At 46.6% G+C, this 18,355-nt stretch overlaps 1 protein-coding gene across 1 annotated transcript in view; it reads left to right on the top strand.

Moving 5' to 3' along the window:
- The window catches only part of LOC101787919 (intermembrane lipid transfer protein VPS13C-like), an 86,759-nt gene that overhangs the window by 61,125 nt on the left and 7,279 nt on the right, over positions 1-18,355 (top strand). The window contains 10 exon segments of the mRNA XM_063243422.1: positions 731-1,096; positions 1,490-1,576; positions 2,830-2,979; positions 3,147-3,411; positions 3,891-4,051; positions 5,069-5,190; positions 5,663-5,957; positions 7,436-7,825; positions 9,597-10,691; positions 11,288-11,477. Coding sequence (XP_063099492.1) covers positions 731-1,096; positions 1,490-1,576; positions 2,830-2,979; positions 3,147-3,411; positions 3,891-4,051; positions 5,069-5,190; positions 5,663-5,957; positions 7,436-7,825; positions 9,597-10,184 — 2,424 coding nt within the window. The 3' untranslated portion in view covers positions 10,185-10,691; positions 11,288-11,477.

Below are 18,355 nucleotides of genomic sequence, written 5' to 3'. Positions count from 1 at the left end.
CGGAGCTCAGTGAAGATTTTAAGCATAGGAGTGATATGCATGGAGTCAGGGTTAAAGAAACTCTGCTGGTGACAGTTTGAAGGATAGGAGGACAGAGTGCTGACTGGATACAAAAAATACCTTCAGCACTTGGCCACTAGCGGTAGCTCAGGTAGAGTGCTTGCCTTGCACGTGGCTTGACCTGGAGCTTGGTCCCCAGCACCACAAGACTAAATTAAGACATTGAAAAACAAATAAGACAAAGATGTCCTCAGTGTCAGAACTAAAGCGCAGTGCAGGAATGAGAAAGTGAGCAGAGGCTCTACCCAGAGATACCAGAAGCAAAGTTCAGGGATCTTGGTTGAGCCAAGTGGGATCCATGAGTGATTTCAGCCTTCTCCTTTCTATAAGACAGAGGGAGATACTGCTATGCCTCTCTGTTCAGTTCAGGTGTCTTGACGTAGTGAACATAGCTGGTTGGAGTTCTGTGCTTTTGGTTGATGCCATGCTGTGAGTTCAGCTTGGTGGTTAGTTTTGACTCTTGCTGCGCAGCATTAATTGCTTCAGGTTCTGTGAGCAGGACGTGGCGTTACACAGAGACACACGCCTTAATCCATATTTTCATTAGCTAGGAGCTGAATAACCAGGTAAATTTTAACTTGTTACTTTTTAAAGGCTTTAACATGTGTGTTTCAATTCTCATCTGGGAAAGAATTTTTTCAAGATTTTTTCTCTGCTTTGCTTCTGAAAGATTTCACCCATCATTCTGAATACTGTGATGACAATAATGGCTGCCATGTCTCCAAAGACGAAAGAGGATGAATCGAGAGACACATCTAAGGAAATGGAAAGTCTCTGGGATATCAAGTCTATTGATGATTATAATTCTTGGTTTCTTGGTGTTGACATGGCAACCGAAGCAACAGAAAGTTTCAGAGCGATGGATCATCCACTGATAGAGGAAAACTGTGCTGTTGCTGTGGAATCGGTCCAAGTCACTCTAGAATGTGGCCTTGGGCACCGAACTGTGCCTTTACTATTGGCAGAGTCCAAGTTTTCAGGAAATATTAAGAATTGGACTTCCCTGTTGGCTGCTACTGCTGATATGACACTGCAGGTATAGAGACATGGTGGAGTACCCCAAGGGCAGCTGCCTAAAACACTGTGGGGTTAAGACTCAGGTTCTGTTGTTGCCTGTTTGTTTTGTTCTCTTATAGTTTGTTTGTGCATGATTGAATTAGATGATATATATGAATAGATACATATGCTGACATTCAGTTTGTGGCTGTGTAACTGTATATGTGGTAATTGTTTTTAAGAAGTCTTGTGCTAAATGATTTATGACAAGAAATAAAGGGATAAAGGGAAATACATTCTTTTTAGGTACTTTTTTGTGTCTTTAGGCAAGTGGTTTTGAACGGCTATTACTGTATCGTATTACTTGTTTTCCTGCTTGTTCCAGAATTGCATAATTAAGGTTGAAAACTGACCTTTTATAATTCTGTGCCAGGTTCACTATTACAATGAGATTCGTGCTGTGTGGGAGCCATTGATCGAGCGAATAGAGGGGAAGAAACAATGGAACTTAAAGCTTGATGTAAGGACACAGTAAAGCATCTCTGTATGGAGTGGCACTGCACGTGTTCATTGATGTTCTTTAATTTGGTTCTTGTCAAGATGTAGTCCAGAACCTGTGGAGCCCTTTTATTGTATGCGTAAGATAGAAAATGTTTTTATGTGTATATTCAGACATTATATATCATTTTAATTTTCATCCTCATGAATGTGTGATGGAGTTTTCGGGAAAGTACATGAGTGTGATTCTGTAGGAGACTGCAAAGCAGAGATGAGACCACCTGTCTTTTAAGCAGGCACTGAAGAAGTTTATTAATGTCCTTTATCTCACTATTTGTATTTTAAAAATACTTTTCACTAAAATGTTGTCTTGTATTAACTTAGTTTTGGATAAATATTAAAGTTTTTCTCAGTTTTCATTTCTAATAGAATATGTATTGGTAGATAAACGAAGCTTTCATAAATGAAGCTCTTTGAGATAATGATTTTTTTTAAGGGTATAACTAAAAATCTTATGAATCACCACTAATTTATGAACTTTCCTTATTATCTCTTCCTGGTATTTTTCCAAGTGTGTCAGAATCCTGGGTTGCAGAGCCTGGTTTTCTCGAGTACCCAGTGTGTGAGCTGGCATTAGCAGATTGTCCCAGAGCACTTCTCTAGAGCGGCCTCACGGGGCTGTTACACGTGGACGCTGACAAAGAAGATTCTAACTTGTGTCCTGTGTGCTCCAAATGAAGTAGAACTAGTATTTCTGGCCTCCCTCTCTCTGGCATAAGGACAGTAACCAGAAATCGTGGCTTTTGCAACTCTGTTAGAACAAAACCATGAATATTGCAATAGCTGGAATCTGGGGGCTGGTTGAAAGCTTGATATTACTTATTTATAGATGTTACCAATAAAAAGCAGAAGACAAGAAAGTATTATTTCTAGATGATATTCTAATAAGGACCGATTCAGACTTCAGGATCACCTTTTATTACTGATCAACTCATAGTTACTAGCTGGGCAGTACCGGATGATTAGATGGGATCTTGGGTGGGAGGTATGCATGGAACAGGTTCTGTGGCTGACAGAGTTCAAAGCATTTCCCCAGAGTAGACTCTGTGCTGCGCTCACCTCACCTGAGCAGAGGAAACCTCTGAATAGCTTTGAAAATGATGCTTTGGAGGAGCCTTACTATAAAGTGCCAGCTTAGGAAAATTCAACACTATTGACTATCTTAGATTTGTTAGTAACCGGCTGTTTAAATTTTTATGTTATTTATCTTTGTAGGTAAAGAAGAACCCGATCCAGGATAAAAGTTTGATACCAGGAGATGATTTTATTCCTGAGCCCAAAATGGCAATTTATATTTCTTCAGCAGACACAATGAATATAACAATATCCAAAACGTGTCTCAATGTTTTCAGCAATTTAGCAAAAGTATGTGTGGCTCTTATTTGGAATATTTCAAGTAGAATTTAAGAGTGAAATGTACTGTATACATTCTTCTGTGATCAAAATTAGTTTCAGAAATGTGTATGCATGGGAAAGTGTTTGAAAGAAATGTACATTTTGTAACTATCTCATGGCATTACATTCCTTTTCAGGGTTTTTCGGAGGGCACTGCTTCTACTTTCGATTACTCTTTAAAAGACAGAGCTCCGTTTACGGTCAGAAATGCTGTAGGTGTTCCCATGAAGGTGCAGCTCAGTCGTAACCTGAGAGTGATGGGCTCCCCAGGGAAGAGCGATGTCTATGGTGTGGATGCCGGTCAGCATCTGGAACTGGAGTATGCCAGCACGGAACCTTCCTCTCAAGGGAAGCTGTCTGTGCTGAGCCGTCAGGAGAGTTCCTTCTTCACGCTGACTTTCGGTATGCTGCATTTTACTTCAGGAGCACCTTAAGAATCACTGTGGGCTTAGTTTTGATAAAATATAGAAAAATATTTTGCTGCATACTTATTTGGGAAAAAACACTTGTAAAAACTTGGATTAAATAGTTGATACTTGTTTCTTGTTTTGGGATGATAGCAGTCCCAAAATAGTGAGAATAATTAAGTACTGTTACAAGAAAGTTGTTGCTGGATAGTTGAGAGAATAAGAAATCTGTCACATTTTGTTTGTTTTCGTATATTTAAACTGACTTGCTCAAATTATCTAGGGTCAAAAATGTTGTATCAGTAATAGTTTTTCTCTTTTTTAAAACCCTGTATTTTAGAAAAGTATTTCATGGTGATTATTTCCAATCACGAGAAGAATACTCTTGTCTTTGTTTTGGCAGGGTAACTATTCTGATGGAAACATATTAGTAAATAAATATTTAGAATTTTTTTCACTTGTCCTCTGCCTTAGTACCACATGGATACACACAGGTTGCCAATGTCCCTATTGCCCGACCTGGACGGCGGTTGTACATTGTGCGGAATCCCCATGCCAATTACTCAGACTCCGTCTTGGTACAGATTGATGCCACCGAAGGGAATAAAGTCATCACCCTCCGCTCTGCGCTGCAGGTGACTTTAAAGTGAAGTGTATACTGTTCAGTTCTCAGTTTAACTCATTTTGGAATATCGCAACACAGCATTACATCAGTAATGATGTCATTTCTATTCCCTAATTTGCTTTTGTAATGTTCTTTATTTTAAATGGTTAATAAAATTTTTAAATTTAAAGCCCATTTTTGTATCTCCTCTGTTTACCATTAATGAAATATTTTTGCGTATTTCTTTAAGAATTGATGAAAATTATAATTACAGTTGATTGTCACATAGGATAACATCATTCTCTTTGTATATCACTTGGGGTTATATTTTTTGAGCGTGTAACAAGGACTGTTAAAATGAGCTATTCTCCTGAAAAAAAATTTTGGCATCTTAGTCTGTATAAATATTTCCTTTTCAGGCCAGAGATTTAGCTCAGTAGCTCAAGCGCTTGCCTGGTAAGCACAAGGTTAAGAGTTTGATCCCTGGTACCAAAAAATAAAAAAAATTTTTTTTTCCTTTTCTACTGGTAAGCCTTTACCAAACATTTTTCTTTTTCTGTGTATTATTTTAGGTTTAAGTATATGATCAGCAACAGAATATTTCTCCCTAATACAGTGTAAGATAAAAAACGAAACAATACAATGTATATCATACTGTGGTCAAGAAAAGATAGTAATACTGGTTTTCTTATATGCTTTTGCTGTCCTTTTTTATTTAATCATGTGATTTGATCATTTGATTGATAAAAATTATAATGGAGAAAATGTAATTAGAATCTTTAAACAAGAATACTATTTGGATGACAGTGCTATAGATTAACAGTAAACATCAGCTTACAATATGTAGATTATGTGAATATCTGAATTTTAGGCTGATAGTTAATAGTCCTAATATGTATCTAGCCTTCAAATATCCTAAAGTTTCAATTGTTAAGGGAAGTATCTTCCAAAATTGTGTTTAAAACATTAGTTATATAGTGTATGCAGCTAATGATTTTCCTTTTAACTTATGTTTTTAAAGCTAATTATATGTATTTTTGTCCAACAGATTAAAAACCACTTCTCTGTTCCATTTATTATCTATAAACTGGTTAAGAATGTTAAACTTCTGGAGCGCATTGGAACAGTCAGCCCCGAAGAGGAGTTCCATGTCCCTTTAGATTCGTATAGGTGGGTACTTCTTTCAAAACATTAAATTTTTGAAAATTCACTGAATGGGGTTTTTACCTTTATGAATTAGAGATAGTGAAGAATATAACTTCATATAATTATTATCTAAAAACATGTAAAACCTATTTTAAAGACATGGTTTATTCTGTAGAAAAATAAATATTGAATTTATCAAATGGACGCAATTTTTTTAATGGTTTAGACTTTTCTGAAATCTGTATTTACTGGATAGCCTTTATATTTGGAATGAAAATATTTTTCAGTCACCTTTGTTCACATAGGTTTTTGTTTTTTCCCGCAGAGCGTTCCTCTGTGAGTTAGCCATGAGATTTTATGCACATTCTCCACCCTGCCTGAACCATGTTTCCTTACCTGTAAAATAGAGTGACATTGTTGACTTGCGGTTTGAATGAGGCTGTTGCTCCTGGGTTCTCAGGAGCCTCTTTGCCCACATGGGCTTGCTTTTCTGCAGATCTCAGTTGTTTATCCAGCCGGCTGGGGACTTAGAGCATCAGTACAAGGAGTCGACCACCTACATCCCCTGAAAGGAGGAGCTGCACAGGAGCAGTTCCATAACAGGCAGGCTGCAGTGTCCGGCGGTGCAGCGCAGCTTCCTGCCGCTAGTTGTGAACACGGTTGCCGAGCCGGACGAGTTGAGCCACATCAGCGCACACAGGGAGGATTGGAACCCGGCGTACATCATTCACCTCTACCCTTCTCTCACACTGCGGAATCTGCTCCCCTATTCCCTAAGATACTTACTGGAGGTGTGTCTCTTGTATTTGGTTTAGATTCCCGCATTGTACAAAGTGAATTCTAGTTTATTTCGTGGTATTTTTAGCTGAAGTCAGTGTTTTATATACCATACTTACAGTGTTTTAAAAGTGTTAATGAAAGCAAGACTGGAACTAGCATCTGCTTTGTGTTAGGCACTGTCCTGTGACTTCACATGTTTAATCCTTCTATGGTGGATATTAATGAACCTCTGTACTGCTGGGGAAACTGAGTCATGCAGGGGTTACATAGGCGGCCAAGTCTCACAGCTAGTCAGTGGAAGAGCTGGGATTTATGCCTGTGTGGTTTGGCTCCTTGTTCTTTACCACTTTCTCTGTTGCATCTGCCATAAATTTAAGAGCCATTATTATTACTTTATTAATTTAAGTAAAATTTTCATTATTTGCAAAGGAGAAAATCTAATGAGAATATTTCACCTTAAAGTTTTACTTATGTATTTATGAGTCAGTAGCTCACTTAGTAGTGCTGGCTGGCCTTGATTTCACTGTGGACTGAGACTCACAGTAATCTTCTTGCCTCAGCCTCCCAAAGTACTGGGTTACATAAAGTTCTCATTCTAAAGTTAATATTACAATTATTTAGTCCAAGGTTTCTACTAAAAATAACAGAATTACTGTCTTGGGAAATAATAAGCAGCATTTTGTAGCAGTGGTATATGGTAAATATTTTAAAGTTTGTACATACTATGTTATATTAAGATGCAGAAACTGGAATATCAGGTCTTGGAGTATAGGTCTGTAGTAAAGAGTTCGCTTTAGCATGTGAGAGACCTTGAGTTCAAGCCCGAGCATGGTGCAAAAAACAAAAAAAACTGGTTACCTATGTTGTTATTTTCTGTTACCTAGTCATGAACTATTTCTGAATTATGCAGTTAATTAAATCAACTGAATAGTGGATAAAGAGAAGAATAGTTTATAAATAAAAAGTATAAAATAATAAGGTGTTAGTAAGGGAGCCTGATTTAGGTATTGTTAGTATGTGTTTTAAAAATAATTCATCTTGCTTACATAGCTTGCTAGAGCAGCGGACCGCTGTCACTTTCCTTATTCCCCCTGCAGGGGACTGTCAGGCCTGGTGTGTGACTAGCAGAGGAGCTGAAGACCAGGTGGTCAGGTGGCGTGTTCAGTAATGCCGTGCTAGCGGCCAGCCGCCAGGGTCCCTGAGTAAAGGAATCCAGCCTTGGATTCTTGTTGTGGATGCATTTTTTTTCCTTCTCAAAATTCCTGGCTGCTGGCCTATTAATGGCCAAAGACAGTTCCTGCCTTTATAAATGTGGTCTGTGTTTTCTTTTTAGTCCTTGGTAATTGTGGCATGCACAGTATATAAACATGGTACTCTGTGGAAGACTTGGCAGGAAACCTGCTTCTTGCAGAGTCTAGCCGCTGTGTAGAATACAGGTTTTGTATTTCAAAGATGTTGCTAAACAGACTTGGTTTGTGCGTGTGTTTAGGGAACAGCAGATACTCATGAGCTGGCAGAAGGCAGTACAGCAGACGTCCTGCATTCCCGAATCAGTGGAGAAGTCATGGAATTAGTCCTGGTTAGATACCTGGGCAGAGACTGGACCGGTCATTTCCGCATATGTGACACGCTTCCCGAGTTCTTTCTTGTGTGTTTTACGTCTAACTCCAAAGAAGCAGTGACAGTTGACCTGTCGGTGCACGTCAGGCGAGTTGGCAACCGCATGGTGATCTCTGTCTTTAGTCCCTATTGGTTAATCAACAAGACTTCTCGGGTCCTCCAGTACCGCGCAGAAGACACTCACGTGAAGCACCCAGCTGACTTCAGGGACATCATTTTATTCTCTTTCAAGAAGAAGAACATTTTTAGTAAAAACAAGGTGTGTTTTTGTTGATAGAGTGAGTTAAAATACATGGCTTTCTAACCTGGAAACTTGGAAATTTGAAACTCAACCAATGCAATTGATATGAACTGAGTCTAAGGAGACTTTAAGGAAGGCAGAATCGAGTGGGGCCCTTGGGAACTAACAACATCAGGATCTCCAGGCAGAATAATTCTTTCTCTAGCGCCTGTAGGATTCCTTCTGTTCTTAAAGTCGTGTCAGATAAGACAAGCTTTATTTTGTATAACTGGCCAGTATTGATACAGCATTTCTAAAGAGGCTGGTATTAGCTGACCCTCTTGCCCATGAAGCATGAGCCAGGCCTTTGAGAAGCCTGGCGCTCAAGCCTGGTCTTTTGTGTCCTGGTCCTTTCTTTCTTCTTCAGACTCACTTGGCTTTCCTCACTTGTGTGCACTCGACCCCATGCTGCCCATAGACTTCTGCATATGCTCTCCTCTGCCCAGATGACCACTCTGCTCTTTCCTTGTTTCCTTCCTCTTTCCTCTCCCCTACTGTTTATGCTTGAGCATTCTGTTCAGGCCTGGTATGGATGAAGATTTTCTGTTCCTTTAAAATGAGAGATACTCCATTATTATTCTCTCTCTCTCTCTCTCTTCTTATTTAAAGAGAAAAAAAAGGAAATAAAATTTAAAAAACAGCAGGAAAAGGGTACAAATAATACAGAATTTCAAGGAAAAAAATACAGTAAGATATCACTAGTTAATAGGTTACATATTGTCATCTTTGAAATAGTTGTCCAAATTATAAAATTAAAGCATGTAAAGTGAACATTCATACAATGAGATTGCAGACAGTGCCGTTCAATCATCCAACAAAAGTTCACTAATACGGATTTCCATTCTACATACTCAAACATACATGCAGTTATATCCCTTAGACCACCTTCCTGTCCTCTCTTTTTAATAACAATTATACTTTTTGGGGTTTTTTTTTTCTCCCACAATTCTTATTATTTTTTTGGAGAGAATAAAACCTAATGTGGCTAAACAAAACAGAGTCGGTTAGAACAAAAGGATGGGCATAGTACATGTTGTAAAAATAGTTTTACAAGATGTTGCCATTAAGAGAACCTGGGCAATGACACAGATCTCTTACACTAATTTTTTTCTTTTGAGATAGGGTCTTACTATGTAGTCCAGGCTGGCCTCCAACTCTTAGTGATCTTTCTGCCTGGAGGCCTCTTGAGTGCCAGGATTACAGATGTGTGCCATATGAGGCCCCAGCAGCAGTCTTCTCAAAATTGTTTACTCTCAAGAATACAATCGAGCCAGTTTCAGGTTTTCTGTGCTCTGTATACACTGGCATTTTTTCAGTTCCCTACCCCAATCTGTATCTGCTAGCACAATGCTCTTCCCATGCGAACTGTGCTTCCCCTCCTTTTTTAACTCCTAGTTATCCTTCGAGTCTGAGTGAAACCTCACTTTCTCTAATGCCTAAGTCAAATATTCATCATGCCGCGTCCACATTTGTGCGAGTATCTGATCTGTGAGTTTTCCCTACACTAAGTAGGGGAGCGCCACCTAGAACGGACAGTTTCTGCCTCGCAGTTTAAGTGTTTCGTTTCGTGTTTTTGGGACAGGGTTTCCCTGTGCGTTCAGGCTGTCCTCGAACTCGCAGCGATCTTCCTGTCTCAGCCTCCCGACTGCTGGCATTACAGGCGTGCGCCACCACGCCCAGCCTCGCAGTATTTTAATCGGAAGGATCACAGGTTGAATCCACGTCCATTCCTGCGCCCTGCTTCCCCCAGGCACGTCGCAGGCGGTCGCGCGTAGTAAGACGTCACTTCCTCCCGGAAGACGCTCCGGGAGACCCTCTCGAGATTCCTGTCACTTCTCAGAGCTTGCCCACCGGGAACATGGCCCTGCCGCCCTTCTTCTCCCCGGCCCGCCCCGGCCCGCCGCCCCCTCAGCCGCCGCCTCCTGCTCCTTTCGGCTGCCCGCCACCGCCGCTACCCTCCCCGGCTTTCCTGCCGCCCCTTCCCCAGCGGCCCGGCCCTTATCCGGGGACCTCCGCCCCCTTCCTTCAGCCTTCGCTGGGTCTGCAACCCCGGGTCCCCGCGGAAGGCTCCCGCCGCGGCGGTGGCGGTGGCAGTGGTGGCGGTTTCTACTCGGTGCCGCCCCCGCCGCTGCCTCCGCCGCCGCCCCAGTACCGGCCCTTCCCGGGGACCGACGCCGGCCGCCCTGGAGCCCGCGCTGGGCAGAGGTGCTGCCGCCTGCTGATGAGCTCGGGGACGCGGCTGACTTGGTCCAAGCATACAGCTCAGAAATGGCTAACGTTGGCTTTGGTTCCACATCTGGGGCTTAAAACTCGTCACACGGTTGAGGATTATTTGTAAAACCCTCTTAGAGTTTTTCTTTGGGGTCCGACCACCCTCCGTCCAAGATGTCATGTGCTTCTCTTTTCCCTTGTCTCTGCCCCCCCCCCCTGGGATGGGCGGTGTCCTTGGAGGGTCTCCCATGGACCAGGTCCTGGTGTCAGAAGGACTTGGGTTTGGGGAGGAAGGGTGGTGGGCAGTGCCACTCCTGAGTCTGCAGTGAGCCAGGCACTGGCCACTGGCCTGCCCTCCAGGGATTTATGCTGTGGCCTGTGATGCTCTGAGCCCTGCAGCACAGCAGCCCCTCCTCGGTGAGAGTCCTCCTGCATCCGCCTCCGCTGGCCCCAGAGCAGCACCCAGGGGCCCTCCAGTTGGCACGGGGGTCCAGTTGTGACTCAGTCGCAGCTTCCTGTCTAGTAGCCTGCCCTGCCCAACCTGTCTGTGTGTGTTGCAGAGGACACCTACAGCTCCGAGGAGACGGTGGACCACCAGCCCATCCACCTGAGGGTCATGGACACTGCAGACCCGGTAACCTCCCCACTGCCCCTTGGAGGGCAGGGAGTTTGGGTCCCTTTAAAAGTGCAACTTGCTGTGTGGTCTGAAATGAGACACTGACTTCCCTGAGCCCAAATCTTCCATCTGCCAAATGAGGAGGATGGGAAGGGGGCTGGGGAGTTACCCGTGGCAGGTCTTGGGCCCTGTGCAGTCAGACAGGTGCATGCCTGTTGACACAGATGCTTCTGTGAGAGCCCCTTGGCCATCTCCCCCTCGTCCTCCCTCTTGGCTTCTCAGAAGCCAAGAGGGCAGCGTGAACTTGACCCCAAACCAGCAGTGCCCAGAGACAACAGGTCCCTGGAGGGGCTGTGCCATGTCCTTGGCATTGTGCCCAAGCAGCCAAGGTCTCCAAGTCTCTGGCTGGCTGGCTGGCTGGGGCAGGGCAGGGGGTGGGTCATGAGACAATGTCTCCTTTCACACCAAGCCAAGTCCATGGTCAAGTGTGCCTTTGGAAAGGGCTCGGGTGGGGAACAATACAGAGACCCGGCCTGGACAAGTGGGGGTGACTGCTCAGGTGAAGGTTTTTATCCCATGGCCTGTGACCTGGAGGGCTTCTCCCCTCACTGCAGGACATCCCCAGAACTGCGAGCGCTACCTGAACTGGGCCCATGCCTTCCTGGTGGTGTACAGCGTAGACAGCCGCCAGAGCTTTGAGGGCAGCAGCAGCTACCTGGAGCTGCTCGCCCTGCACGCCAAGGAGACGCAGCGCTGCTACCCGGCCCTGCTGCTGGGCAACAAACTGGACATGGCCCAGTACAGGTGAGCGCAGTGGTGCCCATGGGTTAGGGAGCTGCCTGGAGGACGTTGCACCTAGGTAAAGGCATTGAGAGCAGAAAGGGCCTTGGGCTTCCCAGCAGCCAGAGACCAGCAGGGCAGGGCTGGACCCTGAATATCAGAACAGCAGCCACTCCTTCCATCCTCGTGGGTTTCTGGTTTCTCCTGGTCTCGCCCTTTCTTGCCCAAGCCACTGTGACCTCCGTCCCATCTCAGCAGCTAAACAGTTGATTCCATGCCCGTTCCATTCCAAGGCTAGGCTTCCAGAGGCCCTTGGGTCAGGGGGGTCACTCTGGTCCAGCCAGCTCTGTCTCCACCCCAGTGCAGCCCCCCAGGCGGTGCCAAGGGCAGCTCTTAGATGCTGGACCTGAGCCAGAGGTCAGGACCAGGCCACAAGGTGGATGACCGCAGAGTCTGCAGCCGTGTGTTGCTTGGCCGGCATGGTGTTCGACAAGACAGGAACTGGAATGTTTTGGGGTAGGGCCCACTCCTCCCTGTGACCACAGCCTGGCTGACCACAGCCTCGCTGTTCCCCGAGGTTTCCCTCCAACTTCTCCTGGCCCTGAGGCAGCTGAGACTGTGATGCCACATTCGATGGATGAGTAATCCTCCTGGACTCTCCCTGGAAGCCATGTCCTGTCCCCCTGCCGTCCCTTTCAGGCCCCTTGCCCCTGCTTTCCCAGGCTCTGAAGCTCCAGTGACTGGTGTTAACAGAAGAGGGGACCTTTGGTCTAGGACAGGCTGGGTGCCAGTGGGAGAAGGGAGTCGTGGTTTCCCAAGGCAGGCCACAGTCAGGGCCCAGGAGAATGACATCTTGAAGCAAGGAAAGAGTGTGTGGCATTAAAGTGACTGCAGGGTCTGAGGAATCCCAGGGCCTGTGAGAGGGCGTTGGAATACCAGGCTTCAAATAGGCCTGTTTTCAGCAGGGAGACATAACCAACAGGTCCCTGTTCACTGCCAAAGGGGTGGTCTCAGAATGGTTTGGGAGCAACTGACCGAGAATATAAGGCTGGAGTGAGGCAGTGTCATTGGGTCCCCAGGGATGAGTCAGGACGCTTCCCCCTCTCTCTTGGGTCTTGTCCCAGTCTTCCCGACTCAGGACTCGCACTGGATGTTTTAGCTGCCCTGAAGTCAGCGTCCTTCCCCACACCCGCCCCATGAGTGTCTTGCAAGCTACAAGGTGGGAATGGTGTTAGAGCAGCGATGCCCGCGCCCTGAAAAACTCACCAGGCCACAGCAGAGCAGGATAAAGGACAGAGTTCAGGGTGAAGCTCGTGACAAAGGCAGAGTTCCCGCGCTCGGTGGCTTCCTCGGGCAGCAGCGGCAGGTGCAAACTGCCCGGGCACAGCCCTGGGGTGTGTCTCTGCGGCAGGGGGTTAGATGCTCTGCCCCTGCCTCTTGGATCCCCGTCACCTCCTCCCTCTGTTGCTCCCGTCACTGGGGAGCGGGGCCTGCACCCATCAAGTGACCGGAGCCGCGGGAGACAGGAGGCCAGACTCGAGCAGGATCAGCTCTCAAAGTTTATTGCGTACAGCGAACCGGACCTAACAAGGTCCGCCACCCTCAACGTTGGTTCCTCTTCTGCCCGTTGGGGGCAGGAACAACCTCTTATAAGGGGAAGCAGTATCCAATCACAGAGAAGCGCGTCTAACAAGCTGATAGGCTAGCGTCACGGGTAACTGGGCAGACATGACAATTTGGCAGGCTTGTTCAGGCCGGGAAGAACCCGGAAGCAGGAAATGGGCGCCATCATAGGCGGCTTCCCACATCTCCCCCTTTTTTATTTATTAAAATAGGATGGTCTGTGGGTCCCTCCAAGGTGTCTATGACCTTGTTGCTGTTAGACACCTAGGAGTGGGCCTACCTTGTAGGCCGAGGCATGAGAGAATGTAGAGGTCTATACCCTGCTGTGCATCACCCTGTTTTGTGCATATCCTTGCGCCAGGACCATGCTCAAGGTGAGTGGTTCATTTTTTCGCAGGGCCAGGCTTTTGTGAACCGAACCTGGATGCATATAGACATTCATTCCTGCCTTCCCCCCAACCTTTGGGGCAGATGGCACTGCAGTACCCTTGGTCTCGCATCTCAATGCCAATAATTTGACTCCGGGAGGGACCCCTGGCCTTATAGGCCATGTATATCTGAGTGGAGCCTGTCTTAGGTTGACCGGGAGGGCTTTTCCCGTCTTACCCGTCATTGGCTTGCCCACTCAGCTCTTATAGCTGATGTTCTGCAATGTGAAGGAGATATGCGGCGGCCTGCTGGCCTGATGGGCCACCTGCTGCCATTTGCATGGCTGCCATGGCTGTGATCTTAACCTGCTGCTGAGTTTGTATGAGGCGATCTAACAAGCATTTAATAACCACAAGCCCCACTAGGATGGCCACAGCAATCAGGATCCAAGTAGTCAGGTTGGGCCAGGAGAACCCCTGACTGGACCTAGTGGGATACCGTCCATATTGTCAAGTTCCTGACCGACTATGAGGGACAAATTGTGAAACTTAGGTAGGTAGGTGTCTTGCAGCCAAGCTGTCGTATTTTTAACAGTGTTGGTCAAATTTGTGCGAACAGGGGTGATTAATAGGAACCCACAGAATAGAAAAAGCTCCAAACCAGACATTTTAGTTTGTAGATGGTCTCGGGCGCTGAGCGTTGGTCCCAGAAGGGTCGAGTTGACTTGTGTCCGCGGGCTTATCCTCCTGTGCTTTATCAGGAACTGGTGGGGAGTTTACTGCTCACGTCAATCTTTCCGGGACCCACAGCGGCTCGCGACCTGGTTCCTGTGGGAAGACACAAACCGCACCTCGGGTCCAACTAACCACTGGATCCGGGCCCATCCATTGTCCTGTAAGGACATCTTTCCATCTAACCAGCCCTTTGTCGGTTGGGGACGGATTGCTATGTTCCATGGCAGGGGAATGATTATTGTGGCTTAAATTGAGAAAATTTATGGTAAAGAGTGCCAATGATATTCTTCCTTTGGGCGTTAGGCCGTGGCCTATTCCCTCCTTTTGTTTTTGTAAGACACCCTTGAGTGTCCGATGGGATCGCTCAATGATGCCTTGTCCTTGGGGGTTGTAAGGAATGCCATGTTTAAGAGTGACCTCCATTTGTTGACAAAATGTCATAAAAATTTTGCTGGTATAGGCAGGACCATTGTCTGTTTTTAGTATATTGGGCTTTCCCCAAGCAGCCCAGGCTGCCAGGCAATGATTAATAGCGTGGGTGGCCCTTTCTCCGGGTTCTGCCGAAGCAAACATAACCTGAGAAGCGGTGTCAACCGAAACATGTACATATTTGAGTTTTCCGAATTCTGGGATGTGTGTAACATCCATTTGCCAAATATGATTTGGGCGAAGTCCTCTTGGGTTAATGCCAATAGATTGTTGGGGTGTAGAGATCACACAAGCTGGGCAATACCGTACAATCTCTCGTGCTTGTGCTCTCGTGATGTTGAAGCGCGCCATGAGGGTGCGGGCATTAACATGGAACTGAGAATGGAATTTTTGGGCTGCTTCCAGAGGGTTGGGAAAGGTGAAGACCCATATCGGGCGCGTGGCCGAGTCTGCCAAGGCATTGCCCTCCGCCAAGGGCCCAGGTAAATTAGTATGGGCTCTGATATGTGAGATGAACACTTTTGAGGTTCTATTCCATAGCTGATGTTGAATACCTAGGAATATGGAGGCTACCGTTGAAGAGGGTTTAATGGGACCCGCCGTCTCCAGAACTTGGAGAGCATTTACCACATACTTGGAGTCCGACAGGAGGTTAACATCGCCTGGAAAGCGACGTAAGACCTCCTGTATTATCTGGAGCTCAACCACCTGGGGTTGGTCTGGAGTAAATTGGATAGTTTTTGGCTCTTGACCCATAACCACATACGCGCCTATGCCTGACTTGGAGCCGTCTGTAAATATTATTGGAGCTCCAGCTATGGGGTGTGGGGACGTGACCTTAGGAAAGATCACAGGATGCACGGTGACAAACTGGAGCAGGGGGTCTTTTGGGAATTGATATCTATGGTTCCCTGGAAAGTACACCGAAGGATCGCCCAGGAATCCAGGCATGTTGTTAAGGTTTCAATTTGATCTCTTGTGTATGGCACATGTAGGGAGGAAGGAGGCACCCCAAAATGTTGTATAGCGCGTGAGATGCCCTCTAGAGAAAGGGAAGCGACCGCATCTGGATAATGGTCAATAGCCTTAGCAGGAGACATTTTTGGGTGGACCCAAAGCAAGGGTCCTTGCTGCCAAATGACAGCCGTAGGTTGTCTAGCTGTTTTGAGAACGCACAAGGCGAAGGTCTTTTCTGGATTAATACGCCTTAATGCGGCCGTGGTCAGGGCCCGCTCTACTGCTTGTAGTGCCACTTCTGCCTCCGGCGTAAGTTCTCGGGATGAATTTAAGTCAGGGTCTCCCTTAAGTAAGTCAAACAGGGGTTTTAATTTGCTGTTAGGTAAGGCCAAGTACGGCCTGATCCAATTGATATCCCCAACTAATTTTTGCATGTCATGTAAACTTAGGATCGTATCACGCCGGATAACCAATTTTAATGGTGATACCTGAGAGGAAGTAATTTTTGTCCCTAAATATTGGGCTATCTCTGACCGCTGGATCTTGTCTGGGGCAATGTGCAGATTAGCGGCTCTAAGAGTAGAGACCAGCTGTCTAAGCATTTGCTCTAAGCTCGGGAGGTCCTTTCCTGATATTAGGATGTCGTCCATATAATGGAGGCATCTATTTTTTGGGAATTTATGTCTTATGGGCTCTATGACAGCGTCGACAAACAATTGGCACATAGTGGGACTGTTGGTCATCCCTTGGGGTAACACTATCCACTCATATCTAAGGTCTGGCTTTTCCTGATTGATAGTGGGCAAGGTAAAAGCGAAGCGAGGTGAATCATCTGGGTGAAGAGGGATGGAGAAAAAGCAATCTTTAAGATCGATGACATAGACCGGCCAATTTTGTGGGAGCGCTGATAGTGCAGGCATGCCTCTTTGAACCGCACCCAGGGGTTGCATCTGAGCATTGACTGCCCTCAGGTCATGGAGGAGCCGCCATTTTCCCGAGCGCTTTTTAATGACAAAAATAGGGGTATTCCAAGGGGAGGTTGATGGTCTGATATGTCCCGCCTGGAGTTGGTCCTGAATTAGCTCCAGAGTGGCTTCTGCCTTCTCCTTTGGTAGGGGCCACTGTTGAACCCACACAGGGGTGTCAGTTTTCCAAGTAATTTTTATGGGTTTGGGTGTGAGAAGGCTTTCAGTGACCCCTAGGAAAAACCCAGTCCTTTTTTGTCTTGTTTGGGGCTGCCTTGAATAGGCGAGGTTCGGCCTTGTAGGTGAACGCCTAGGCCCTTTCTAGGGATATACCCTTGTTTTAGCAACATGGAGTGAGCTTTTTGGGAGTAGATGTTAGTTAAGGTGACGCCCATGTCTGTCAAAATATCTCTTCCCCATAGAGATACGGGAAGCTGGAGTACGAAGGGACGGAAGTGACCAGAATGACCTTCCTTGTCGTGCCATGTCAGGAGCGAAGCACTCACCTTAGGGGCGTGGACAAACCCAAGCCCCTGTAGGCTCTGGGATGCCACATCTGTGGGCCAAGAGCTAGGCCAATCTTTTTGTGAAATGATTGAGCGATCTGCTCCTGTGTCAAGCAAGCCTTTAATGGGTCTGCCATTGATGTCAATGGTTAGCATAGGATGTTCTTGCAACGTCAAATGTAAGCCTTCAAAGGTATCCCCGGAAGAGCCGAAGCCCTGAGCGCCTCGGGTCAGGTTTTTCGCGGGGAAGTTTTTATGAAGGCTTGGTAGAACCAACAGCTGGGCTATTTTATCTCCTTTATTAATGATAATCGTGCCTTGTAGGGCTTGAACCATAATTTTGATTGTGCCAGTGAAATCTGAGTCAATTACACCTGGGATGATTGTAAGGCCCCTGAGTGCCACCGAGGACCTCCCCAATAGAAGTCCGACCGTGTCTGGCGGAAGGGGATTTGGCAGGGAGGTTTCAACTAATTGTACTCCCATCTCGGGTGTTAATAGGAGGTCGGAGGTGGCACTGAGGTCCAGCCCTGCTGAGCCTGGGGTTGCCCGCCTAAAGGGAGCTGGGGTGTTTGTGGTTGCTGGGGCTGGAACTGAAGGAAGGTTTGGGCCAGAGGGGGCCCCGCCTGCAGGAGGGGCCCCCGTCGGCCGTTTTTTGGCTGATTGTCTGGACGTCCTGAAAGCCTATTGCCGTCTTTATCGAATATCGATCGGCACTCGGCTGCTGAATGATTACCTTTTTGGCATCTTGGGCATAATCCAGGGCCAGGGGCTCCTCCCTGCCCGATCTGTTTGTTGGGGCAATTACGCTTAATGTGTCCTGGTTGGCCACAGCCAAAGCAAGAAGTGTTGTTTTTATTTTTATTTCTATTGCCCCCTACCCGAGGCTTACCTCCGTTGGCAGCGCCTTGAAGGGCAGCGACCATGGCGGCAACGAGCCCGTGATTAGTTACCGGGCCGCCCAGTTCACGGCACAGGCGTGTCCACTCTTCTAAAGACCTATTTTTGTTGGACCTTAGGACATCACGACACTCTTTAGTGCACTGTTTGAAAATCAGTTGTTTTATGAGAGGGTGAGCCGCCTCAGCGTCTGGAAAAATTCTGTTAGCGGCCTCAAGCATGCGGGCCACGAAATCGGAGAAGGGCTCCCCCTGCTGTTGTAAAATTTTTGTGAGGTGGCCCGTATGCTCTCCCTTTCCAGCCAGCGGTCTCCAGGCCTGGAGGCCACAGCGACTGATTTGTTCATAAACCTGGTGAGGGTACTGGGTCTGATCTTCCTCGAAAGCTCCTCGCCCTAATAACATGTCTCTGTTCCAATC

This window comes from Cavia porcellus, unplaced genomic scaffold, assembly GCF_034190915.1.
Source record: "Cavia porcellus strain 051 isolate PalLab524CR breed Dunkin Hartley unplaced genomic scaffold, mCavPor4.1 scaffold_38, whole genome shotgun sequence".
NCBI lineage: Eukaryota > Metazoa > Chordata > Mammalia > Rodentia > Caviidae > Cavia > Cavia porcellus.
The sequence above is the reverse complement of the archived record's forward strand: the minus strand, read 5'-3'. Positions and strand labels throughout refer to the sequence as shown.